Raw genomic sequence first — 26,812 nt, forward strand, 5'->3', positions numbered from 1 at the left:
TTGGGCGTTCTCTATATGCACGAACTCGGTTTAATGTATACTACGACTTTCGTTTAGATTGCTAAGGCTAAAAAGTAGTTTATCAAAAATTTACTTTTTACTATACGCGGAGCCGTAGGGCTGTAAACGAACCGAACGAACACGAACGAGGCTTGTTTATGTTCGTTTGTTTAAGTTAGCCGAATAAATGAACGAACACGAACAGATAAACGAACAAGTTTTCTTGTTCATGTTCGTTCGTTTAACAGATTACATTGTTCATGTTCGTTCGTTTATTTTCGTGAACATGCTAAACGAATATAAGCAAACGAATATAAATAAACAAAGATAAAAAATACATAATTTAAGATATATGAACATAAATGAACATATAATACACTAATATAATCAAACACAATTAAGAATATGTGAACATAAAATGAACTTATATGAATGAACATAAATGAACATAAACGAACAACATAAACGAACATTCACGAACATAATTGAACGAACGAGATCATTGTTCATATTCGTTCATTTAACTAAACGAACGATAATTTGTGTTCATGTTCGTTCATTTATTAAATAAACGAACTTCCCGCCGAACGGTTCACGAACAGTTTGTTGAACGTTCAGTTCGTTTACATCCGTATGGAGCCGTGCCAAACAATCGTGAAACTTCAACGGGTCATAACTTCTTCGTTATAAGTCAGATTTCAGCATTCTTTATATGTACGAAATCCTTGTGACATATGCTATGACTTTGTTTAAGATTATTTATGTTAAATAATCTTGTATCAAAAAATCATTTTTAACGTTTATTATCTCTAAATTTACCAGCCCGAATCTACGGGCGTTACACGAAGGAGTCGAAACCCGAACCGATTCTATATATTCTGATTCTAACGGTTCCGGTTCCGGTCCGATTCCGGTTCCGGTCCAGTTTTCCGGTTCTAAATCTCATCCCTAATTCCAGTCTCACTAGAAGATATAAATGATATTTAGAAGTAGGTTAATTTGCCGGTTAAAAAATCTATAGGAAAACCCATTGAAAATGCTCATATAAACTAGTTTATTGATAAGCTTAGCTTAAACTAGTTTATTGGTAAAACTAGTTTCCCAAACAAAACTTCAATGTGACTCCGCAAGTAACATGCTATTTTCTCAATTAATTTATTGCTACGTTTGGAATTTAATTTTTTCTCTAAATCTCTACCAAAAATATACTCATTCTACCTATAGAAAAAAACCGTCCTTATACCCTTCAAACTCATTCTACAATAGTATATATTATTTATTTGGATTGGATGTATAGATTGTTGACTTTATTTTATAATTCAAAACATTATATCGTGATACAAGTGGCATTGTCTAGGTCGTGCCCAAGTATTGTGGACTTGTTATTTGGTTCAACCAACTTTGATATCGTTAAGTAACGAATGACCCCACTTGGAAACTTAACGTTCACCCACATCTACCTTCCATGAAACCACTCACGTTGACCATATCATATCCAAACCAATTATTCATTTATTCCCATTTACTTTGACTATATATACACCCCCTCTAAAACCATTTACACCACACTCAAAACTTTTACACATCTTTTTTTTGTCACACACAAATGGATTCATATTCGGATTCTTCAAGTTCGGCTGATGCAGAAGACACCGCACTTTATCAAGAACTCACTCGACAGATACTGATGCTTACAGATGAAGATGATGATCGGTATACGGTGGAGCCACGGCGGAGACCGGTGGTTCATGGTGGTGTTGGATCAAGACCGGTGGCTAGGAACTACTATAGTTGGTCGGAGAGTGTGAGAAGTCCGGTCCCTGGTTGGATGGAAAGTTTGTGGGCTAATGGTGGCGGTGGCACCGGAGTGTTCATACCTAGCGGTGTTGCTGTTGCCGCCTACAGTGGTGGTGGAAAGAAGTTCGGTAGGAGAAGGCGTAATAATAAAGTAAGGAAAAATAATGATAGAGGTGGTGGACAAAAGATACATGGTTAAGTATATACAAGATTAATATAACCTTTTTAGAGCAAGGGTATGTAATTAATATCTTATATCGTGTAGGTGTACCCATTCCTTCTTTTTATTCTGTGGAATATAAATATATTGGCTAATATATTTATTGATTTGTGTCATTTTACGTGTTTTAAGTTTTAAGATCTAACTGTTATCTCAGGTGTTTTTAAGGTTTTGAAACAACTACAAAACCAAATTCAAGCATCAATTTCTAACACAATATTATCATGCTAAACTTGTGAACACTATCTAGTTTTTAATTTATAAAAAAAAAAAAAAAAAAAAAAACGCATTTTCACATTACAATAACTCACATTAAAGTGACAAGTTAATGAAAAATAATAATATTAATAATAATACTTGACCTGTTTCTTTAGCTAGACATCAGAGACTGAAGAGCTTGATTTGCAAAAAAACGGACATCAACATCTGGGTCTTCCGCCAGCTCAACCAAACACGGCCTAATACTTTTCTCCACCACCTGAAGGACAAAAAAGTAAATCCACAATATTTAGAGTAAGTTACATTTTTGGTCCTTGAGTATAGCTATTTTTTGCAATTTTGGTCCTCATTTGATGTTCTTCCAAAATTTTTGGTCCCTATTTCGAAAAAATGACTATATCTGGTTCTGAGTATATCTGATTTTTGCAATTTTAGTCCCAAAAGTAATCATTTTCTTGAGTCGATTACATTTTAGTCCTTGTGTATTGGTGAATTTTGCAACTTTGAGGTTTTTGTAATGGTTTTGGGACCAAAATTGAAAAAATCACCTATACTCAAGGACTAGAAATGTAAGTTGCTCCATTTTCTTGGAACGCCATATTGTTACTTACTGAATGGTCGACTATAGGAATTAACAACTGCAAGACCTTTGCGACATTAAACTTGATATTCGGCACTCTGAAGAAAACAAATAAATTAAATAGAAAACAGAAAGAGGAGAATAAAAAGACATTAAAAAAAATGTAATTAAATAATTACCTGTCTTTGGATAAGGTAATAAGTGCTGGAAGAAGTTTAGAACAAGTAATTTCTGAGCCCATAACTGGAGCAAGTAGAGAAATTGCACGCACAACTGTCATTCTATATAAATAATGCGGATTATTAATCATCTCCAACACCTGCCACAAATAAAAGATACACCCAAATTAAAACATAATAAATTCAAGACTAATTTACACTTTTGGTCCCCAAGTATATCTTGTTTTTACAATTTTGGTCCTTATTTGAGATTCTTGTAATATATTGTCATTACTTATTCAGTTTGAGACCAAAATTGCAAGAGAAAACTTTTTGGAAAAAAAAAATCAGTTAACTCAGGGACAAAAATGTAATTTACTTTATGCACTGAACAAATAATAACCTGTGGGACAATATGTTGCATTGACCAATCTGGACCGAATTCCTCTGCTAATCGCTTTAAGTTATTAGCAGCAGCATCTCTAATGGAGTAAACCTGAAAAAGTAATAATATTAAAAAAAAAAAAAAAAAACATTCTTAAAATAAAAAGTAAGTTACATTTTTGGTCCCTGAGTATAACTTCTTTTTCAATTTTGGTCCCAAAGTCTATAGTCATTTCACTTGGAACAGAGACCAAAAACGTTACAAAAAACCAAAATTGCAAGAGAAAAGAAAATCTTTTGGGGTTCAATATGAAAAAATCAGCTAAACTCAGGGACCAAAACCGTAATTTATTCAAAAGAGTCTAAGAGTAACCTTGTCTTGTAACCATTGCATGCAAAGAGAACCAAGTTTATCATCAAAAAAGGCTACACCTAATTGACTAGCCAATAGTGGAATGTATTCTATAATTGCCAAACGAACCCTCCAATGTCTATCTTCTGCCAGCTCAACAATTGCTGGAAGTAAAGATTGAGATAAAAGATCGATCCCGATGACCTGGCATTTATTTTGTGTTATAAAATAATTATTATTTATTAATGAAAGTAACAAGTATCATCTAATCTTATTACCTGATTTACTTGATCTAGCTTGCTGATAATATTGAGACGTACGTCTGGAAACTCGTCTTTTAGAAGTGAAAGAAAAATAGGAAGAAGTTGTTCAATTGTTGCTTCCTGCAATTCATTATAAAACCTCACTTATATAGTTATATACTTATATTATATCTTTTTATAAAATTAAATGAAAAAAAAGTTGTTACCTTTCCTAAAACAGGAGCCATGCCCATTATAACAGAAGCCAAAGCAGATCTAACATGCTGAGAAGAATCCGATGACAATTCCTACAAATGTTTCTTAGAAGAATTAGAATTAAAAAAATAAATAAATAAATAAATAAACTTTTATAAATCATACCTTTACACATGGAAGAATATGTTGAATTGCAAGTTGTGGGGTAAGAATACGACTAAATTTAGTGACTTTTCCAGCAGCTGCAATGCGTACTTCAGCTTCATTATCACGAAGTAGCCTCACGTATGCTGGAACTAACTCACTCCTGTTATAATTTAGAACAAAAATGTTAAAAAAATGGAAATAGAAATAGAAAAAAGAAAACAAATTGTTTTGGATTTGAAAATTGAACATACTTGGTGGGTTCAGGGCCCACTGCTTCACATAGTTCATACAATTGATTAGCAACCATATAACGAACACGCCAAGACTTGTCCTGTTTTTTTAAGAGAAAACATTCAAATTTTGTTTTCAATTCTCATTTTGTTTAAAAAAAAAAAAAAAAAATCACTTGTTGGAAACTAACCTGAGAAAAATTAACAATGACAGGAAGAATATGTGCAACACAGTCTTGGGGTTGAAGCAACTTCCCAAGAGCAGCACAACCCTCAACAGCTAGTAAACGAACAGAATCTTGATCTATAGAAAGTAAAAAAAAAGTAATTAGTTGCTTTCAATTTCATCATGAACTTGAGTAAGTTATATAAAATATGAGATAAACAACTTACCATCTTTTGTAAGATCCTGAAAGATCTCCATGATGTGAGTCTTGAGATGTGAAGGTTCCACAGTAGCAGAAAATTTTCCCAAATTTGTTGCAGCTGCTCTTCTAACCATGGGCATGTCATCTTGACATAACTGATTAAAAACTGATCTCAATTCTGTCTTCAATGCCTCAGAGGCACTAGGATAAGCAATGTGAAACAGCCCACATGCAGAAACTCTAGCAGTAAACCATTCACCAGCTGCCAACCTCTGAACCATAGATCAAAAATCATGTCAAGAAACAGATGTTCACCAATGAAGAAGAGATAGAATGATAGATTACTGAAAAATAAACCAACCTTAACAAGAGGTACAAAGAAATCAACCAAATCAGACTCTCTCATTTGTGATCCAATCCTGCAAAGTGACTCAACAGCTTTGTCCCTCACACATGTCTCTTCGACAGTACATAGGGTTTCAAGAGGGGGAAGCAACACAGGGGCATGCTCTATTCCACCAACATAAGGGATAAACACACCCAACTCCTCTGCCATGGCTAGAAGAACCTCATCATCATCATCATTGTTTTCACTTAAGAAAGGAATCAACTCCTTTCGTGTCCGATCTTCTCCTAGAGCACGAGCAATTGTAGATAGCCTTCTAATGGAATTCAAGCGCAATTGGATGTCATCATTCTTCAGCTCGTCTATCAGTATTGCTATGGGGTACAAAGGTTCATCCACCATCGACATTGTAGTTCAAAAACTACTGCACTTTTCAGCCAAATTCATATAGGATTACAAGTCATTCATCACATGATAGCATGTTAAATTCAGTACCAAATTCAACAAGGATGATCTAGGTTTTCTTAATTTGTAACTCGACAAAAAATATAGGTTCGATGGAAGTCTGGAACCAATGTATGTTCTTCAAAATTGAAATGGAATACAACAGCAAAGAGATTATATACAGACATATAAATATATAATGACATAAAATCTATGTCGGATTGGCTAGTTGAGTTCATTAAATTAAATTGCCACACTTGAAAAAAGATTAAACGTAAAGACATGTGAGATCCGTAAATAATCTCGAATTACAAATCGAGAAGCTGAAAATAATCGAACGTAAATGAAATTGCATAATCAAGCTTTCAAGCACTTAACACCTAGGGCTTACCAGGTTGTGTTCATTTACATATAGTTTGAATCGAATAAATCAAAATTTAAGGGATTCAATTCGAATGAATCCACAGAGCAGATATATACGTAACGAGTGAGGAAAGTAACCGAGAGATATCGGAGAAACGTACCGGCGGAAAGGACTGTGTTTCCCACTTTGATTCGTCAGATTCGAAGACTCGAAGGGGAAAGAGAGCCGGTGTCAACGTATTGAATCAAACGCACCGAACGCCTTTTTTGACAAAACGGAACTTGTTGGCAAAGATTTTTGTTCATGTTGATTAATTTTGGATTTAGGATGTGTGTGGGATTATTTTTTAGGTTAAAAGTTCTTTTGTAAAAAGATTTTTTTTAAAAGAAAATTTTTAAAATGTATTTGTATTTGTATTTGTTTTAAGGAGAATTTTTTCTAAAAGAAAATTTGTATTTGTTTTTAGGGTAAAAACCAACTTTTCAGTTAAAAAGTCCCAAAAATCAAAAAAAAAATAGAATGTCAGATTTTCCTTCACACAAAAAATTATTTTAAAATATCTTTTTCATTAGACAAACATTTTTGGCCAATTTTTAACTTTTTAGAAAAGTTAAAAGTGAAAAATTGTTTTAAAAACAATCTCTTAAAATCTATAAAAAAAATATTTGAAGACGCCTCTTTCAAGTGAAAATGAGGTAATTAACATTTATTAGTCTTGTTTATGTTTATTCTTTTTTTTATATGTTTAATTATTTAACTTGTTAAATGTGTTTACATATTATAATAGGTGCCAATGATAATATTTGAATACATTTAACAAGTTAAATAGTTAAATATGTAAAAAAAAAAAGTTACCTAAATGTAAACAATTTTTTTTAATTTCTTAAAACTTTTTATATTTCTTACAACAATTTTATGATATTTTTTCCTATAGGTTTTTCTAATACAATGTTTTAAACTTTACTTATAATTTTTTTTATACTTTCATATAATTTTAATAAAAGTATTTTTAAACCAAATACATTAGAAATATTTTAAATTTTTCTTAAAAGTTTTTAACTTTTTTTTTTACATTTTCATACAATTTTTTTTATAATTTTCATAAAATTGTTTCTAAATTTTCTTTTACAACATTTTTAAAGTGTTTCACAAATTTTGTATGACAATTTAATATTTTTTTATAACATTTTAAAATACTTTCGTTAATACTAGTTTAAAACATTTTAATATTTTTAATACTAGTTTAAAACATTTTAATATTTTAAAGTGTTTCACAAATTTTGTATGACAATTTAATATTTTTTTATAACATTTTAAAGTGTTTCACAAATTTTGTATGACAATTTAATATTTTTTATAACATTTTAAAATACTTTCGTTAATACTAGTTTAAAACGTTGTATTAAAAAAATTAAATTTATAAACTTCTAATTAAAAATTATTAAAAGTTGTAATAATTTTAAAACATCTATATTATATAGGATTTTTTGTTTTTTTATTTGCTACGTAATATTTTTTTATTTTTTTAAAAGACCCTCCATATTTAGTTTATTTAATTTTATTGTTAGATGCTATTTATTTTAAAAATATTGTATATGCTTAAAAACAAAAGAAAAAAATATATAAGAAGCTATATAAAATATTTTACAAAACAAAAACATAGTTATTAATTAAAAAGTAAAATTTAGAATTGATCAATGTTTAATTAATACTTAGGACATTATGGATACCTTAAAAATATCATTTGAAAAAAAATAATACAAACAAATATGTAAAATAAAATTTTTATTAATTTTGGAGAAAATGACTTATCATGATAATTAACTTTTCGTTTTGTTCACATTTGAACAATTTTCTTTTTTTATACGCATTTGATCATTTAACTTGTTAAATGTGTTCACATATTATAATTGTCACCGGCTATAGCAGGTGATAATTGTAATATGTGAACAAAATATAACAAGTTAAATGGTCAAATATGTACAAAAAAATTGTCTAAATGTGAACAAAACGATAAATATGATTTGGGTAAATTGTACGATGGTTATTAAGTTTCTAAAAAGTTCGATTTTGATATTATATTATTTTTTTATTTTAATAGTCATTAAGTTTTTTAATTATTACAATGTTGAGTATTTAACCGGTCAATCTAATTACTCGTTTACATAAAACTTTTGATGATGTGTCGTTGACAAAACATGATGGAATGACCTTGATGCAGCATGATGACGTGACATTGGATGTCGAGATTGAAAAAAAAAACTAAAATGTAATTATTTTTGTACGATTTGGTCTTATCATAAAAAAAAATCAATTGACAAATAGATCAACTGATTAGGTTTTTTATATCCTAAATAAAAATAATATTTGTTACAATGGTGAAGAGATGTAATTTTACTCTTGTTATTCAGAGTTTAACAAAATTTTCAATACGGATATGGCATTGTACTTATAAGATAAATATGTATGGGGTTACTCATGCTGCTTGTGACATGTCTAAGGTCATGTCTATGCCTCCTACATATACGATCTTCATGAATGTATGTTTTGTTACTCAAAAATGATTATAATTTTCAGGAATAAACAAGAAAGAAACACACATAAAGACACAATGTTCAATGTGGTTCGGTCAATGTGACTTACGTCCACACAATATGATGATTCTTATTCGTGAGCTCAAACAAAGATAATTGGTACAATAAATAGAAAAACATCGTTAGAATCCTAGCTAGCTTGTAACACCCTGTTCCGAATCGTTTCCTAATTCAGGGTCGTGACCCGAAGATCAGTTTTCATAAGGCTTAGCGCCTCTAGGATAGAGAGAATTAGCCCATTTTGGGTGTGGAAAATGTAGATTAGATGACCTGGGAGTTCGATTTGTGTTGTGGATTCCCAAGGGTATATCGGTAAAATAACCGTTTGGTCCTTTTATGAATTTAAGTTCGAAATTTTTTAAGGCAATGAAGAGTTGATATAAGTGTAGAGCTTCTCATTACCTTTTCGGGGATATAAGGATCGTCGAAAACGAACTTAGAACGAAGAAGTTATTGTCTTCGGAAGTTTGGTAGTATTAGGGTTAAGCCTAGTACGCGGGGCGTACATAGGAGTACGTTGGGGGGTACTAGGCGGTCGGATCGCAGATGCCCTCTTGAGTACGTTGGGCGTGCCAGGAGTACGCAGGGCATGCCAGGAGTACGCAGGGCGTACTTAAGCCTGGTGCAAACCCTAATTTAGGATCTTAGACGCTATTTAATGGCCCTAACTCAACACCAAACCCTTATACTTTCAGCCTACATCCCATTAAACCCTAGGAACGAACCCATAGTCTCCATTGGTGTGATTCTTGAGTTTTTAGTGTGATTTCATGCATTTTGGTTCTCACTGAAAAAGAAGGGGCTTCTCGGAGAAGTGTGGGATTGCTTGAAGCTTGTGGATCCAGACTTTGTGCATCTTGATCTACCTTCTGGAGGTATAAAACTTCAAACTTTATGGTTCTCTAGTGTAGATATAGTATTAGGTGGTATGTTATCATGTTTTGGTCCCAACGTTGTTGATCTTGAGAGTAGAAGCTACTCCAGGGCCATTGAGCCTCGTATTCAGTCCTTGTTGAGTGGTTAAGTCATGAAAATATCATCTTGAGGGTTTTTGTTGATGCATGCATGAGTTGGTGTTCTTATTATGGATAAAAACAAGGATTGTGTCCCATTGAGTCATGCAAAGGAGTAAAGTTGCCAGCTTTACGTGTTAAGACACCCCTTAAGGGTCATATATGTGTTTGGATGCTTTTGTCTTAACCATTAAGAGCTTATTATGGATTTTGGGCCTTTGATGAATACGTTGGGCGTACGCTCAACGTAATTCTTGTTTCGTGCATCAACAACTTGTACTCTGTGCTTTGGGGTGAGTACGTGGTGCGTACACTTATGGCACGCAGGGTGTACTTCTAGAAAGTCCAATTTGGGCCTTTTAGGGGTTGGGCGATGAGATGTTGGACTAGTTTTGGGAATGATAAAATGGTCTTTTACCCTTTAGTAAGATGGATCATAGATTGGGCCTTGGATTTTGGACTTTGGATTATTTAATAATTAAGGTTGTATTATTTGTTAGTTGGTGCAAGATTATCTAGTTCAGCGACCCAAGGAGTATTTGATTATCAACGGATTGAGGTGAGTTTCCTCACTGTGTTTGGCGGGTCGAAGGCACCAATACCGTCCCATGGGTTATTATGTTTAGGATGCTAGTTGTATGTGTGACACTGCATGTATGATATATGTTATGTATGTCAGGCGGGGCCTGATGACTATCTTGTATGCTATCTATCTTTGTGATTCTTGCATGTGTTTAGGTGTTTGTATATATTCCGGGCGGGGCCCATTATTTACTAACAGATCTGTTCCAACCAGGACCGATGATGGGAGGGGCCCATTATGTGTTTGATATGTATGGTATGAAGTATTTTTGGGGAACTCACTAAGCTTCGTGCTTATGATTTTCAGTTTATGTTTCAGGTATATCCGGATCGAAGGGGAAGAGTTGGGGGTGATCGCATCGCACACACCATATTGTTCCATATTTTATTTGACTCTAATGTATTTGGATGTTTTGGTTATACTCCGATTTTATTGTAGTTTTATGAATACGTTTTAAAAGATGGTTTTATTATTATTAAAATGAAATTTTTGGTCTTGAATTTTGGGACGTTACAAGTTGGTATCAGAGCCTTGGTTTGAGGGATTAAGGCATACTCTCGAGTGTGTCTGAACTTAAACTGAGGATTTAGTAGAATTTTAAAAGGAAATGTTTTATAAAAATAGATTTTTCTAATAAAAGGAAGGGTGTGGTGTATGCAATCGACCAAGCTCAAGTAAGTTTTCCCAAAATACTCATACATGTTTTATGATATGTTTGATTTGTGAATTTGTGAATCGCATGCTAGATTACGGATAAATATCTAGGAGATATGCCTTTGTATGCTTGTTGTATGAGCTTATAGACTTGCATGCTAGTACTGATTAGTCAATGATAGGATGACCTGTTTAGGTTATTGGCACACCCCGCTAAAGCGGAAACACGAGGTGTGGCAGTATAAAGGGTTTCATAGCAAAAGTTAAAAGACAACACCAACCATAGTATTAAAAATCATTACAAATTTACAATGGGTTTGAACAACTTTTAAAAGAAATTACAATGAAAATTGAAATACAACACATGCGGATGCTCCAAAAAGTGATGTGTCTCTACGTGCCTCTTACTAGATGATTCCTGAAAAAGCATGTAAAAAGAGCGTCAACTATAAAAATAGTTGGTGAGTACTCACAGATTTACAAAATCAAGATTTGGTATAAAACTTTCCATAAATACAAGAACATTGCTATAACAAGAAACAAAGTTTATTGCTATAATAAATAACAAGATTGTATGTGCATGAGCAAACAATGAGTTCACAACCAAGCCTATGACTGATGCCCTATCAAGCTCTATGCTTATCGTTCCATAGATTAATATGGTATCATGCACTCAAGCAATCGGGCTAGTGAGGAGTTGTCAATTCCTAATAGCGCTGTCCATAATGACCATTGGCTCAAAGAGTTAATGGTTGGATTAAAGTATAAGGGAAGGGACTTAAGACGATAAGGCCTCATGTTTCAAGTTTCATAAACATACATAGCAAAATATAGCAATCAATTTTGATACAAATCAATTTAAATACAACGAACAATAAATAGATTTTCGGACATTCTTTTCCACCCCAAAACATAAAAACCGAAAATAGGGGAGTGCGTGAATACTCAAATACATTGAGATGATGCAAATGGTGCCTTGACTACGCTCCACTCGTACCACTATCGATTCCTACAATAATGGTATTCGCTAGTGAGTCTCTAATCGAAATCTAACACTAGTATACTTACTACTACAATAGAATTATGCCAATATTGTGTCAAAATTTAATATTGATAAGTTACAAACATTTTTCTGAAATTGTGAAATTTTATAACTCATGTGATTAAGACAATTTTGGATATTAATTTCTAGATTTTTATAATATTAACTGAGGGTATTTCAACACATTTAAAGGTGTTTTAAGCTCCTAAAAATCAAAAATATTATCAAACAGTTTCCAAATATTGTCAAACTTTGCATTTTCATTCTAAATACAGTAGAGGTCTTCCATGAATTTTCCTTTGAATTTTTGATGTGATTAACTATTTTTCCAAAATTTTAAGCCTTCATAAAAATATAAATTCGTGAAAAAATATCATCCAAATGATAAAAATTCCCAAACTTTTTATGATACTGCCATTAGACATACTTAAGCTGCGAAAAATATAAAAATGGATTTATATACTGTTTAACCCGATTTTATGATTTTTGTTCATTTATTCTAATAAAAATTTAAATAAATAGAAAATTATTTCCAAAATTGACCAAACTTTTTTTACCATTGTTATTATACATGTAGAAGATGTGAAAAATATAAAAGATATTTTTCAATTAGTCTTGCTATTTTCTTTGGTTTTATCCTCTTAAATAATCATTAATTGGAGAATAATTATTAAACAGTTAAAGTAAATTACCAAAATTTTTGTAAACTTCATTTACAGTGTAAATAGTCTGGGAAAAATACCAAAGGTGGTTTTTATCTACTGGAATCCGATTTTGTGGATTTAAGTGTATTTAATTTTAGAAAATAGAAGAAAAATAGCATAATGAATATAAAATTCATCCAAAATTTTATTTAGAGTTCTAATATATTATAAGGCCTTCTGGTAAATTTTCATGAATTTTGGATAAGTAGAACTATTTTTCCCGTTTTTAGTCCATTATAAATACAAAAATCAGGGAAAAATAGGAATGCATTATGAAAAATTCTGAAAATATTTTTCTGAGTACTCCACATTAGGTAGGATCTGAGAAAAATCGTATATAGCCTTTTCACATTCCTTAAAGTGGTTTTATGATTTATTTGAACTAAACAAATAGAAAATTCAAAACCATAGCAAACAGTAACAAATAACGATGAAACTCACTGAGATGCCATCATTAACGTTAAGGGTCGTCCAAGAATTTACCTAGGATTTATAGACCTCAGAAAGTGTTTTATATTAATTATTGCCCTATTTTCTTGCAATAATTATAATAATTCGATAAAAATGAATTATTTTCTGAAAATTTGTAGAACATCTCATTTTGTTATGGAAATACTGGGAAACATCGGATGTGATCAGAAAAGTTGTTTTAGATATTTATTTGGGAATAAATCCTTTATGAACATATTTGAAAGCTTTTAACAACAAACTTTGATCATCAAGCATCTAAGCTTGAAGATCATCACATGCATGTTGTTTTGAAGACCATTAATGAGTTTTAAATGTTCAAAAATCGTTTTTGATAGAAAGCTTAGGGTGCATGTGGTGATTTGTACCCAAAACTTGTAGAAAAGTGCATTATGTTGATTTTAACTTAGGTTTTGGTCCTTGGATTTCACCATTTACAACATGCATGTTGTTTTTGGGTGAAATCCTATCACCATCATCATCAAAACCGTGAGTATGAGCAAGTGTTCATGATTTCACCATAGAATGGAGTAGAAGAAGGAGAAAGTGGAAGAAAATAGCAAAACATGAAGGAAAAGTGAAGTAGAATGAAAGAAAATTCGGGATTACCTTCAAGATTACTTCAAATGATGAATATTTAGAGTTTAAGGTGTGTTCTTGGGGCCATTTTTCTATAACATTTCGTGGGTATAGAGAGAGGAAGAGAGAGTTTGAGAGAAAAACTTGTTCTTGAAGGATGTAAAGAGGTGGAGTGAAGAGTGAGTGAAAATGAGTAGTGTGTGCCTTTTGAGTGTGAGAGAGAGATATGGGGAGAGAGGGATCCGAATTTTTGAGGTATAAAACCCTCTTTCTCTTTTACTTTTATAAAAATTTCAATTCTTTTGTAAAAATGTTAATCTTTTTATAAAATATACACCCTAACCTACTTTTTATTCATGAAACCTTGATTTTTTGACTTATAAATTAAGTGTGAATGTTAATGACTTAAATTTTTTTTTTCCTTGAATGCATTTTCATAATTTTAATTATTATAAAATCAAATTATAAGGTTCATAACTATTTTATAGAATTTTTAGGGTTAAATTTAATAAATTTAGGTTTTTGGGGCATTTAGGGTTTTTGAGAGTTTGTAAATCTTTAGATATCAAAATCAATAGAATCTTTGAGACTTCAATTTATCTTATGGTATTATAACTCTTTTATAGTTATAAATAATATTTGTAACTTATTTTATCGGTTTATTGGCATTCTATGTAGTGGTTTCGAGATTCAAGCGAAATTGAGGAATCAAGTATACTAGTCCTAGTTTTCAACTTTGACTTAAGTTTCTATGAGGCTCCAACCTAATTTCTACTACTAGGTAAAGTGCATAATGTGTGTATATGATTCATGAAAAGGTGTTTGAGTCAAAGAGTGACCCGAATATAGGTAGTCTCTACAGTTAAGTAGTTATAGAATTCACATATCAATGTGAAATCTAAGTACACCATCCATTATTTCTATCTGTTTCCAAGTTTTTACTAGGTTATAACTTAGCTTCTATAAGTGCCCTCACCTTTTAGGGATTAGGCCATGAGATGTTGGACCAGTTTTGGGAAGGGTAAAATGGTCTTTTACCCTTTAGTAAGATGGATTATAGATTGGGCCTTGGATTTTAGACTTTGGATTATTTAATAATTAAGGTTGTATTATTTGTTAGTTGGTGCAAGATTATCTGGTTCAGCGACCCGATGGGTATTTGATTATCAGCGGATTGAGGTGAGTTTCCTCACTGTGTTTGGCGGGTCGAAGGCACCAATACCGGCCCATGGGTTATTATGTTTAGGATGCTAGTTGTATGTGTGACACTGCATGTATGATATACGTTATGTATGCCAGGCAGGGCCTGATGACTATCTTGTATGCTATCTATCTTTGTGATTCTTGCATGTGTTTAGGTGTTTGTATGTATTATGGGTGGGGCCCGATGACGGGAAGGGCCCATTATTTACTGATAGATCCTATTCGGGGGGGGGGGGGGATGTCGGGTGGGGCCCATTATGTGTTTGATATGTGTATGGTATGATGTATTTTGGGGAACTTCGTGTTTACGGTTTTCAGTTTATGTTTCAGGTATATCCAGATCGAAGGGGAAGAGCTCGGGGTGATCGCATCACACATACACACCCCATATTGTTCCGCATTTTATTTGACTATGATGTATTCGGATGTTTTGGTTATACTCCGATTTTATTGTGGTTTTATGAATACGTTTTGAAATATGGTTTTATTATTATTAAAATGAAAATTTTGGTCTTGAATTTTGGGACATTACATAGCTGCCCCTATTTATAAAATGAGCATCCTCCATAAAAGGCATCTACGTTAGGCTCATCCATTCTTACGCCAAAATGGATGTCAACCAATCACAAGACACCATGGAACCGCTTCTAGAATCCTCAACATTGAGGGAATGTGAATGTAAACATGCCGTGCACATTGGCACAATCAAACATCTTCCTAAAATGGTTATACCAACACATTCATAAGCAAGAAGTTCATTTACCATGCTATAGTGCATTCTTGAGCTGTTGAGAACGCATTCGACATCATCAAGAGCACGTTTAGAAGGACCAACACATATATGGAACACATTTACTCCACCTAGAATGCATCAAGATAGCGCATCCTGGAAGGCTAAAATGAGTATTGATGTGGTTGGCATTGAGATCTTTAACCGTGTTCATCTTGTTGATATTCTTTTGTCTGTTCCTCATTATTCGTTTTTTCTCATTTTGAATATACTCATGAAACTTAGGATAAAAAATATTATTTAAATCGTTAAATAATTGTTTTTCCTACTTGTCATGTTACCAAACGATTTTTTCATTTGTTACCTGATTTTTTTTAGCTTCAAGGTTTTTTAAAGTGATTTCATTTCCGATCCTTAAGACTTCATGCATTTTTTTGTTGGGTTCCAATATATTATGTATATTTTAATCATTATGAAGATCTGCTTTTTGTTTTTTTTTTCACACCAATAGGTATTTCGGTAAGATTAACATCTACGTTGTCGTTAAGATCCAAAGATAGTATATTTGATGCAAATGACGATGATTGAGAACGAGAGAAATTACCACCTTTTCGGTACTTGGGGTTGGAGTGGCATCAATGAATTTTCCAACACCTTTGAGGATGTTCCACACATGTCCAAATACAAAACATTTCTTGTAGTTTGGATTTTGCGCTAATAAGATTTTTGTTTGATCAACGAGGTGACCTAAGAATGTTGGTCAGTTTAGATTGTATGCATTTGAAGTGGAAGAATTGTCCAACGACTTTGGGTTGGGTAGTGGATGTGTGAATATTATTCGTGAAACAGTAACTGATTATGATATTTGGATATGACATGCATATTGTGGTATACTAGTATCAAATAATGGTATAAATGTGCGTGAGACATCAGATCTTTTTGCCAATCTTATTGAAGGTAATATACATGCTCCTATTTATACCATCAATCTAATGGTATGTGCTATTATTTAGCAGACGAAATATATCCAAAATGGGATACTCTTCCGACTATTCATGATCTACGTGGCCCAAATAAATTTTTTTTTGCAATGAAACAAGAATCATGTAGAACGTATTTTTGCCGTATTGCAATCACGTTTTACAATTGTTGCAGGACTTGTACGACTGCACGTTTATGGAGAAAATAAATATTGCATGATATAATGACAACTTGTGTCCTTATGCATAATATGATCATTAAAGATGAACGTGTTGTTAGTGCAACAATCGAAGAACTAAGTGAAATGCCAACTATTGAGTTTAAAATGGTGGTTGATATTGATGTACGATTTCAAGAATTTCTTATTCGACATAAAAACATCAAAGATAAGGACGCTTATAACGAACTTTGAAATGCATTAAATTAATATTTGTGGAATGAACATACTAACTCACACAACTAATTTATATTAATGTTATATTTAATGTTTTTTTTTCTTTTATTATTTATAGTTTATATATTTTCAATTTATTTTTAAATTTTAATTTTCACCATATTTATATTGTAAATTTAATTATTTAATCAATTAATGCTATTATTATTAATAAATTATATATTATAATAATCATAATGAAATCATATAATATAAAAAATAAGATTATTTTATAAATATTATAATATTAAATTATGTTTTTATGTAAAGTTTAGTATGGAGTTGGAGATAAAAATAATTTTTCTGGAATTTTTATACAAAAATACGGTAATTTTTAGTTGTAGCCTTGAAGATGATCTAAAGTGCACCAAAACAGTTTATTGACCAATAAAACAAGAACACAAATACTTAATCTAACCGGTAAATTTTTTATGATATGTCATAAGAACTTAATTTTTTTTTTCTCATGACTAATTTAAGACAACAAGCATAATTAATTAGAATATTTGATATTTTCCATAAACTATTTAAAATATGAAATTTGATGAAACACTTACTATCCCACTTATTTTGATTCATATACATAAATACTTCATCAAATTTCATATTGTTGTCTATTTGCCATCCCGATAATAACTAATTTTTATTATATAAAAAAATTTATTATTGTAGAAAAATAATATTTTAGTTGCAATAAAAACAAGTAATGTCCGAACAAGCCAATGTGGGACTAGTCCACTTGGTAGAGACTTTGCCTCTTAGATTGGAGGTCTCGAGTTCTAACTCTGACGTGAACAATTCCGTGCCATTAACTGCTAATCACTAACCCCCGCTGTTCAAAAAAAAAAAAAAAGTCATGTCCTAACAAACAATAAAAAAATAAAAATAAATAAAAAATCAGTGTACCCTAGAAGAAATGGTTTCCATCCTTGGAGCCCCATCCACCCGAATCCATATCGCCTTCATTTCCATTTTCGGATGTGCTATTTAAGGTGTCCCAAAAAACTTTCCCGCGCTATTCCATCTTCTTCGATACTCTAAACTCTAAACCCTACATCGATCCGATGGCTCCCAAATCTGATAGTGCCGAAGGTTAATTACATCTCATCTCTTTTAATTCAATCTTCGAGTTCATATTTTCATCCATTTGTTTTTAAACCCTGCGCCGTTGTATAATTTGCAGGAATCGTGCTTAACTTCGTCAACGAGGTAAAATTCAATATCCGAGCTTAATTTTTGTAGCTACAACTTCGTTAATCGAGGTTTTTATAAGCACTGCAACGGATCCCTTCAATCTGCATGTTCTAAAATAAGTATTTTCCCTTACAATTGCTTCAGAGCTTTTGCAACTAACACAAAATGTTTTAGTTTCCATATGGATATCTTCAACTTTCTGACATGAGGTGCAAGTATTGCGGATATATTATACTATCGGTTGAATTTTTCTAGCTACAACATTTTTGTGATTTGTCATGATCTTTTGATGCATAGATGTTCTTCTAGATTGCGAAGAACCATTTACAATAGTGGACATGAATACATAATCATGTTTTCCATTAACGTTCAGAACTGCAAACATGGCAGTGTTTCACAAGTTTGTTTTAGATGATATCAATTAAGATTTCTTCAATCTAGCTTGTAGATCCGTTTCATATAAAATACAAGGCGTTTTCCCTACATGAATTTGATGTTTAACCATTTTACTTTCCTAGCTTCAAGGGCATTAACGTACAGACTCAAGGAAAAAGTTATCTAAATGGATAATCCAATTTGGTCAATATAGTTTATGCAAACTAAGGTCTGATATCAGTGTAATTTTGTTAACATTGGAACTCTATGAATTGACAATTTGCATTTCAACCGTGTCACATCACATGTAAGAATCTATGAGAATATCCAAAAGAATTGTTCAAAAGGGCATTTAAAATAGGATAGCATTGACTGATGAAATGATAGACTACTGAACTCTCAAACTGTTATGTTGATTTCTTGATTCTTTCTCTCATATCTTTTTATGATGTTGATTTCTACAGCAAAATAGACCACTGAACTCTCAAACTGTTGCTGATTTCTTGCAAAAATTCAACCTGAAAAAGACTGCAATACAGAAAGCTCTTGACACTCTTGCTGATAGTGGAAAAATAACATTTAAAGAATATGGAAAACAGAAAATATACCTTGCTAGGCAAGATCAGTTTCAGATTCCAAACACTGAAGAACTTAATCAAATGAAGGAAGAAAATTCCAAATTACAACAAATCTTGGAAGAACAAAAGAAAGCAAACAGTCAGCTTGAAGGAGGTAATCTTTTATCTTTCCAATTCCACACCTTCTAAATTAATAATTTGGTATATTTAATTTACATGATAATCTTTTTTATTGCAGAAATAAAGTCTTTGCAGTCAAACTTAACACTGGAAGAGATACTTTCCAATGATAAAAAACTAAGAAACCAGGTTTTCTTTAAATGACTAATTTGACCTTTTTCTTATCCGATAAACTTTTATATAAATTTGGATTTTAATACTTATAATTGTATTAGGTTAAAGAAATGGAAGAAAGATTGGCAAAATTACGGGGAGGGGTAACTTTAGTGAGTCCAGAAGAACGAAAAGCTGTTGAGAAAACTTTCTCAGATGCAATAAGTCATTGGAGAAAAAGGAAGAGAATGTTTAAAGATGTGTGGGATACAATTACTGAAAATTCACCCAAAACCCCAAACGAATTCAAGGTTTTGTTTCTTTAAAAAATATAGATATTAAATAATAGCCTAAATATTATTTATTAATGTGGTTTTTATTTTTGTGTAGGAGGAACTTGGTGTTGAATATGATGAAGATATTGGTGTGAGTTTGCAGACATATTCTACTTTAATGCCACATGGAAAGAAACGTCTTAGAGGCTAATATCCTATCCAGTATTGCATGCTTATGAGGTAATCAGATTTATAAATTAGTAGTTTTGTTAGTATTGTTAATTGTTATTTGTTAATGATCTTGACTTTTTGACATTTAGTATTATATAAATATATAAATGGTCCCCAGGATAATTTGAAAAACACAGAAAAGAGTAAACATTTTATATTAAAAGTTTGAAACCCCTTTTTGTTCATTTTCAATCTTGTAGTCCACTTATTCCTACATTGCAGTGGTGATATTGGCCAGGGACCAAAACTGCCATTTTTTGAAAGCACAAGGACATGATCTATCAACTTTAAAAAGATTGGACCCCTTCAGAAACTGACAGCGGGTTCCATTCCTAACACTAATTCAATTTTAAAGGGTAAAATAGTCTTTTGATATGGACTAGGGACCAAAACTGTAAATTTTTTAAACCACAAAGACATGATCTATATCAACTTTTTTAAGATTGGACCAAACTTGCGATTCTAAGCAAACCACAGGGACCATTTCTGCAAAATTTTGCTCCTTGTATTGATTCCTTTGTGTCTCGAAGATAAGATCAAAATGCAAAATTATGGTCATAAGAGTATTGGAAAAAGACCCGATCAAATGTCCTTGTCTTTTATTGAGTATAAACAAACTAATATATATTTAAATATGAAAGATAAATTACGTACATAATTTCAGTTTTGGTTTTGAATTTAACTTTTATAGTATTGGATTTATGTATCTTGTTTTATTGTCTTGATGAAAAATTAAATATTATAAACCTAAATAATAATAATAATAATAATAATAATAATAATAATAATAATAATAATGCAATGTTGAATATTTCAAGCTCTACAAAATATCCCGAATTTCAACAAAATACCAAATTGTAAAATTTCCTATATACAAGAGTCGAATAGCTAAAATACAAACTTTTAGATACCAAAAGCATTTAATTTTACACCATAAATGAAAGAAACCTTAAAAAAACAATAAGCTACTTCCACCAGTTATTGCCTATACAATCTTTTGATCTTTGTAGAATTTAACTTATTTTCTAAGTTTACTTGTTGTCCTTGTGAAGTAATATAATCTTTAGCGGAATGAAATGATTCATTTCCGTCTGAATTTGAATCTGAACTATCAGAAACAAATGACTCTGAGCGAGCAAGTTCCACCGCTGCTCTGGCGGCAATTGCAGCATAAGCCGCTGATTCAAATGCATCTTGTGCTGCATCCGTTGCATCTTTATAATTTTTTGACTCAGAGAAACTCATTTTCTTTTCAATTTTCTTTTTCTCCACCACTTTCTCCTGCAACAATAGATTCGAATTTTAACATTTTTTCTTATGAAATTTATTAATTTAATTACATTTCTCTACAAACCTTTCGTATTTCGGAAGAAGATAAATCTAGTTGCAAAATTATACCATTCTCTTTGGCAATATCTGTAAGTATCTTCATTCTGCAATCCAAAGTCGATTGTGCGGGTGACAGTTTTTGTATCATCTAAAACAATAAAATTAACATTCTTTAATTAGTTATTAAAGTAACAAAACCTTTGTATTATATAAAAAAACGATTATCATTTTTTTAATATAAAAATCTTACAGTTTGACTAACTCCACAGTTTCTTCGTAACTCGCTAGCATCATCAGCAAATTCCTTTCCAAAACGGCTTGTTAAAATCGCACGAATCTCTTGAAGTTCCGGAAACTCCCCACATCTTGGAGCCCCGTATAATAGATTTGATACTGCCTCTTCCAATTCTTTTGGACATTCACTAAAAAAACAAAAAGTTTTAAAAGTAAGTAAAACATCATTCTTTTGTTTATAAAAAGTGAGAAAATAGAAAGAAAAAAAAAACAACTTACTTGACTTGTTCTATGAGGTTGATCCTTTGTATGAGGAGATTGCAATAGCCATGTATCATGTCATACACATCCAACATGTTTTGGTCCTTGATCACTTGCTCAACCTATCACAATTACACCATTACATAAAAACTTTGAAACTTTTATGAAAACCATGTTCGTTATAATCAAATAGATGGATAGATAGACAGATGGATAAATAGATAGACAGATAAAATATACCCGAAGGAGGGCTTGTTGGTGGTGGTTAAGGCGGAGGAGTTGGATGACATCGGAGCGGGCGATGGTAAACCTTGCAAGGCGATGCTTTTTGAGTTGTGAGAGGCGGGGGATGGCAAGGTTTAGGGTGGTTTTAAGCTTAGAGGTTTTAAATTTCCGGCCAAGTAGCGCATCAAGCTTTTTTCCCATGGCTCTCTTTTGTTTTCTTTTCTTAGTGTTTTGGGAAGAAAACTATGCACAAGTTGGAAGTACGAAGAAGATGCTAAATAAACAAAGTAGGTGAGGGGTCAAAGACAATCAACAAAAAACCAACTTGACGCTTTCAATTATGACCATGAAATAGATCTATGGGGACTTGTTTATATGTAATCTTTAGGTTTTATCATTTGTACAATAAAACACATCTTTTATTTAAAAATAACATTTTAAATCTTAATTCATTTGGTGGCATTTTCTCCATGAATTGTTATCATAAAAATCAGAATTTCAATAGATCTAAGGGGATATAAGAGTTTATTGTTGTGAACACTCATGTGATAATGCTTTGAAGATTTGCGTAAATGGATGCCATGAGGGATTTTCTTTCCTGGTCCGTTTTAAATTGCAAAAGAGGAAACTTGAGGGGCTTTTGTGTAGTTTTAATAATTCAAGGGTGACTTTGTTTCTAATCAAAACTTTGGTGAAAATCTCCATGTAGACTTGTCCGTCGGCATAAATGTATTATTGTGAGTATTTATCAGTTGGTATGAATAATAACGGATCTACAGTTATGAGACTAGTACAAATACCTTTGGTTAGATTTGGCATATAGTGCATTTTTATATTGTTAAATTAATAAATTTATGTGTTTATGTCACCATGTTTGACTATGAAATGGTATTTTTTATGTAAAACCTAAAACAATATGAACCACCATCAATTGTTTCCACATATTAAAATCAAATAACAATTAATGACTCATAAATTTAGTCAAATAAACATGGGATATTCAAAACAGTAAGCATATGTTTTTATAGGATTATAGTAAATAACCAAAATAATTGCAATTCACAAAAATGACCCCCCAACTTCGGAATTGTGCATTTTGAACCCGAATGCGAACGGTTTCTATTTGTTTATGCGGTCTTATATTTAAAGAGAATTTGAAATGTGGTACTACCACATCCCGGAACAATATTTTGGATTCTCTTAAAGATTTCGATAAAATGAAGTTTGGATTTGTAGTTAGAGTACATTACCGTCAACCATGTTAGTTATACACTTTGAGTGTACATGTTTTGTAGTTAGAATTTAAATTAAAATAGTTTCCGAAATGTTTACAAGGATAAGCACCATGGTTGAGTAAATACAATCGAAACCATGGTTGAGTAAATACAATCGAAACCTACACCACCAAAGCCAAATGTGAGGTTAAGGATGTTACATAGGGTGCTAAAAGTAAAAAATAAAAATGGATAGAGCTCTCAAAGAGTGGGTCAAGCCTTGCAAAAAACTATTAATTTAGATTAGTCTATTGTTATCGGGTGTCTACAAGTTCAAAACTATATTCGAAATGGTTATTTTTTACATTAAAATTGCATTTTAATGCCGTAGTATTTGAAATTGTTGTTTTTTTATAGTCATGACAATCCGCTATTGCCATTTACATCACAACCAGCATTAGAAGATGAAGTGGTATGCTTTGAGGTCAGAAAACACAATCTTGTTTACAACACTGGATTTGACTTAGTTTCTTAGTTTAAATATATATGAGACCTGTTGGTGATTTTAGTGTCACCATGTCATTTTATGTAACTGGAACTAACATGTGAGCTAAAAGGCTTCATAATTTGTACTATAATATATGTACGGGTTGGTGCGGAGTGCACGCATGTATAAGATCAAATTAGGAGACGGTTCGACGACAAGTCGGGGGTCCGGGGGCAGCGCCCCTGGGTTCGGGATTTCCAAAGGGGCGGCGCCCCTTTGGCGGGGTCTAGGGGCAGCACCCCTTTGGCGAGGTCTAGGGGCAGCGCCCTTAGCGGGGTCCAAGGGGCAGAGTCCCTGGCTGGGGCCCCGCTAAAATCCGGATTTTACATATGGGAACATAGTGGGAAATTCAAATTCTTGAGGGTGATTATGGTAAAACTAACGAAACTCGTTAGTTTTGGTAACCCTAAATCCTCATTAAAATCCGGATTACCCTGACTTGCTTCCAAAACAACTAATGACGGCCAAACCCTAATGAAACCCTAATCTCGTTTATTATATAAACGACTCTTCCTCTTGAGAAGAGACACCCGAATATTAGCTCTTGTTTTCTTCAAACTCTCACAGAATCTTTCTAGCAATTTGGCTTACGATTTCTGTGCCTAGAATCGTAAGTGTCAACTTGGATTATCCTAGACTGAATTTCTTGTAACCCAGACATAGGGTAGAAATATCAGTTCGGAAAGTATTCTCACGATCCAAGTTGGTATCCTGATCTCCACTACAAACCCTGCTTCATCAAACAAGACCTCTTACACAAAATAGAGATCTCATAACTTGCATTAGGATCCAAGAGTCGTCAACGATATGTAGATTATTGTATGATTCTTGGTTATAATGTCTAAAGATATAGAATAATACATCAAGTCAATGGAAAGAATTAAATACTTATGTGTGTCGACTTCACCACTACATGAGCAAATTTTAATGTCATAAACTTAATTGAAAGTTACGTTGACAAGTTTGATGCTTACTCTTAGGCAGGTTTGCTTGAAGCTTCGAAATTCACATGATTAGTCTTAAATATCATTTTTTTCATATGAGCTCTCACTTCAACTTTGGCATCATGTTGTTGGGTGGTGTGGTTGTTAGTTGCTTGTTTTACAATCGCTTTCTAAAGTGTTTGATTGTATCGAATCACTGATGGTCTCTCGGTTTAAGAAAGATGCAATCGAAGCTATAGTTACTACTTTTTAATAGGCTATTTGGAATTTACCAGAATTCTTTGATCTTTGGCATGAAAATAATTAAAGATAATTTATCCGATAACATCTACGTTTTGGGAGCTTGAGCCACTTCGACAAGAATGCATCGTCATGATTCATGCGAATAAGTGCTAGAGATTAGTTATCCGAAATACCTTTTTATGTAAAACCATGTTCAAAGTCCGAAATCATTACTCCTTAATCTGAAATCCGAAATGTACCATTTTTGTCATATAAATGTAGTTTGATGAGATAGAAAGTTAGTCTGAAATAATATTGGCCTCGTCCATAATAGATCATTTCGTATTGGATGGTCATTTTTACAAATGCCTAAAAAGTTGGTTATAGAGAGGCACCTTATCATTTCTAATGGTCAGTTTTTGAATATCTCAATAATAATATTTTAAACCTACAAAAATAAAAAATAAAGATGACTTAAGCGCGTAAGCCAACTCCTTACGTACGAAGTCTCATTATTATTGAAATATTACTCTTCCCACCCTTGAACTTTCATCTATATTTCATTTAGATGCCGAAATCAAGACACGATTTCAACACACTTCCTACCACTAACCGATCTTAGGTAATTTCCAATCTAGAGGTTAAACCTTTTGATAATATCATTAATTATGAGAGTAATGTATTTGTGAGGAGAAATTGTTTGATTCAAAATTTCAAATGTATTTGACGACTAGCTTCTCATGAATTTTATGCCAAATTTCAGATATCATTATTATAAGAAAAGTCACAATTTTTATTTGTGTTTGAATAGATATCATTATTTTGTAGTGTATTTTCTATTTCATTCAGACGCAATTTCATCCCCTAAAAACCACTTAATCACCTTCTCATTTTCAAAGCCTGAGTGGCCGTCAAATTGCTTATCTTACGTAATTTTGAATCTAGAATCTAAACCTCTTTGTCCTTTGATGATATCGTTGATTATGAAAGTTATATCAAGTAAATCCTACACTTACATGCAGGTCCTCCAGTTATTAACTTATTATGATTAGCAGATATGGTCCCTATATTTTATTATTAATAAAATATGAAGTGGTGGTTATCAATAGTTTATCATTCGCTTTTAATTTGCCATTTAAACAAGACAAAATTGCAAAAATGGTCCCTATGGTTAGGTCGAAATTGCTACTTTGGGCCAAAAAGGTTTGGACTAGCACTTATGGTCCAAAGGTTTTCATTTTCTTGCAACTTTGGTCCAATTTACTTTAAACTTTATATTAATGACGATTTTTCCCTTGTTTTTTGTTTTTTCAGGTTTTTTATTTATTAAAATACTTTTATATAATTATTAAAAGAAAAAGAAAAAAAAAACCTCTCTCTCTCTCTCTTCTCTCTCTCTCTCTCTCTCTCTCTCTACCTGAAAAATCAAACTCTCACACAGTACACATATGATTAACATAAACACACACAAATCAAAACCACAAATCATAAACAAATCTGGATTTTCGGTGATGCTACAACCAACATCGTCGATGGTGATGTCTCCAGATGGATCTCCGAGGGAGAGGAGGAAGACGCTCTTGCTCCGCCTATCAAGATCTGTAGCCTCTCAAGAGCTCATGCACACACATACACATACTCACATTCTGGTCGTCAAACCCACCGTTTCTCTTTCTTCGCCGGTAAAATAAAGATGCTAAGATGTTGGGGTCATCTCCGACTATGAAATCGCTGTCTGCCATGGAGGTTTATCTTCAATCTGACTTGGTAGCTGTAGTGATGATGGTTGTATAAGAGATGAGCCGGTGATGGTCGGATCTGAGAAGAAACCCAAAATCAAAATTAGAGTTTTTGGAGTT

General features: G+C 32.3%; 3 protein-coding genes across 5 annotated transcripts; 1 reads left to right on the forward strand and 2 right to left on the reverse strand.

Annotated features, from left to right (window-relative positions):
- Window positions 1-2,289: 2,289 nt before the first annotated feature.
- LOC145129368 (uncharacterized) lies at window positions 2,290-6,369 on the reverse strand. 2 transcript variants are annotated; one of them, XM_079064065.1, is made up of 13 exons: window positions 6,228-6,369; window positions 5,275-5,683; window positions 4,939-5,185; window positions 4,737-4,849; window positions 4,567-4,646; window positions 4,334-4,475; window positions 4,180-4,260; window positions 3,989-4,093; window positions 3,732-3,914; window positions 3,378-3,470; window positions 2,996-3,135; window positions 2,848-2,914; window positions 2,290-2,495 (listed from the first exon to the last, which is right to left on the reverse strand). In XM_079064065.1, exons 2-13 carry the CDS (start codon window positions 5,665-5,667, stop codon window positions 2,388-2,390), a joined length of 1,752 nt encoding a protein of 583 aa, XP_078920191.1. In that variant the 5' UTR covers window positions 5,668-5,683; window positions 6,228-6,369; the 3' UTR covers window positions 2,290-2,387. The 2 variants fall into 2 exon arrangements, with proteins under 2 accessions (XP_078920191.1, XP_078920192.1); XM_079064066.1 differs by having other exon boundaries at window positions 5,275-5,688; window positions 6,228-6,358.
- Window positions 6,370-18,037: 11,668 nt separating this feature from the next.
- AHP2 (Tat-binding protein 1(Tbp-1)-interacting protein (TBPIP)) lies at window positions 18,038-20,148 on the forward strand. Its single transcript, XM_079068150.1, has 6 exons — window positions 18,038-18,143; window positions 18,235-18,260; window positions 19,085-19,352; window positions 19,437-19,507; window positions 19,594-19,782; window positions 19,862-20,148. Exons 1-6 carry the CDS (start codon window positions 18,116-18,118, stop codon window positions 19,955-19,957), a joined length of 678 nt encoding a protein of 225 aa, XP_078924276.1. The 5' UTR covers window positions 18,038-18,115; the 3' UTR covers window positions 19,958-20,148.
- Window positions 20,149-20,779: 631 nt separating this feature from the next.
- Window positions 20,780-22,323, reverse strand: LOC145128720 (Regulator of Vps4 activity in the MVB pathway protein). 2 transcript variants are annotated; one of them, XM_079063523.1, is made up of 5 exons: window positions 22,042-22,323; window positions 21,820-21,923; window positions 21,557-21,728; window positions 21,332-21,454; window positions 20,780-21,258 (listed from the first exon to the last, which is right to left on the reverse strand). In XM_079063523.1, the coding sequence occupies exons 1-5, from the start codon at window positions 22,225-22,227 to the stop codon at window positions 20,956-20,958; spliced, it is 888 nt and encodes a 295-aa protein (XP_078919649.1). In that variant the 5' UTR covers window positions 22,228-22,323; the 3' UTR covers window positions 20,780-20,955. The 2 variants fall into 2 exon arrangements, with proteins under 2 accessions (XP_078919649.1, XP_078919650.1); XM_079063524.1 differs by having other exon boundaries at window positions 21,085-21,258; window positions 21,376-21,454; window positions 22,042-22,322.
- Window positions 22,324-26,812: the final 4,489 nt, after the last annotated feature.

This window comes from Lactuca virosa, chromosome 8 (assembly GCF_052849685.1).
Source record: "Lactuca virosa cultivar CGN04683 chromosome 8, Lactuca_virosa_CGN04683_v6, whole genome shotgun sequence".
NCBI classification, from domain to species: Eukaryota; Viridiplantae; Streptophyta; class Magnoliopsida; order Asterales; family Asteraceae; genus Lactuca; species Lactuca virosa.

Excerpts from the sequence above, each read along its gene's own strand:
- LOC145129368 (XM_079064065.1), bottom strand. The coding sequence starts at position 5,667 with ATGTCGATGGTGGATGAACCTTTGTACCCCATAGCAATACTGATAGAC. Across the intron at positions 4,476-4,566 it reads GTGGGCCCTGAACCCACCAA|GAGTGAGTTAGTTCCAGCAT; the intron begins GTATGTTCAATT and ends AAATTATAACAG. Across the intron at positions 2,915-2,995 it reads ATTACCTTATCCAAAGACAG|AGTGCCGAATATCAAGTTTA; the intron begins GTAATTATTTAA and ends TGTTTTCTTCAG.
- LOC145128720 (XM_079063523.1), bottom strand. The coding sequence starts at position 22,227 with ATGGGAAAAAAGCTTGATGCGCTACTTGGCCGGAAATTTAAAACCTCT. Across the intron at positions 21,729-21,819 it reads AACCTCATAGAACAAGTCAA|TGAATGTCCAAAAGAATTGG; the intron begins GTAAGTTGTTTT and ends TTGTTTTTTTAG. Across the intron at positions 21,259-21,331 it reads CTTCTTCCGAAATACGAAAG|GAGAAAGTGGTGGAGAAAAA; the intron begins GTTTGTAGAGAA and ends CTATTGTTGCAG.
- AHP2 (XM_079068150.1), top strand. The coding sequence starts at position 18,116 with ATGGCTCCCAAATCTGATAGTGCCGAAG. Across the intron at positions 19,353-19,436 it reads AAACAGTCAGCTTGAAGGAG|AAATAAAGTCTTTGCAGTCA; the intron begins GTAATCTTTTAT and ends TTTTTATTGCAG. Across the intron at positions 19,508-19,593 it reads ATAAAAAACTAAGAAACCAG|GTTAAAGAAATGGAAGAAAG; the intron begins GTTTTCTTTAAA and ends TAATTGTATTAG.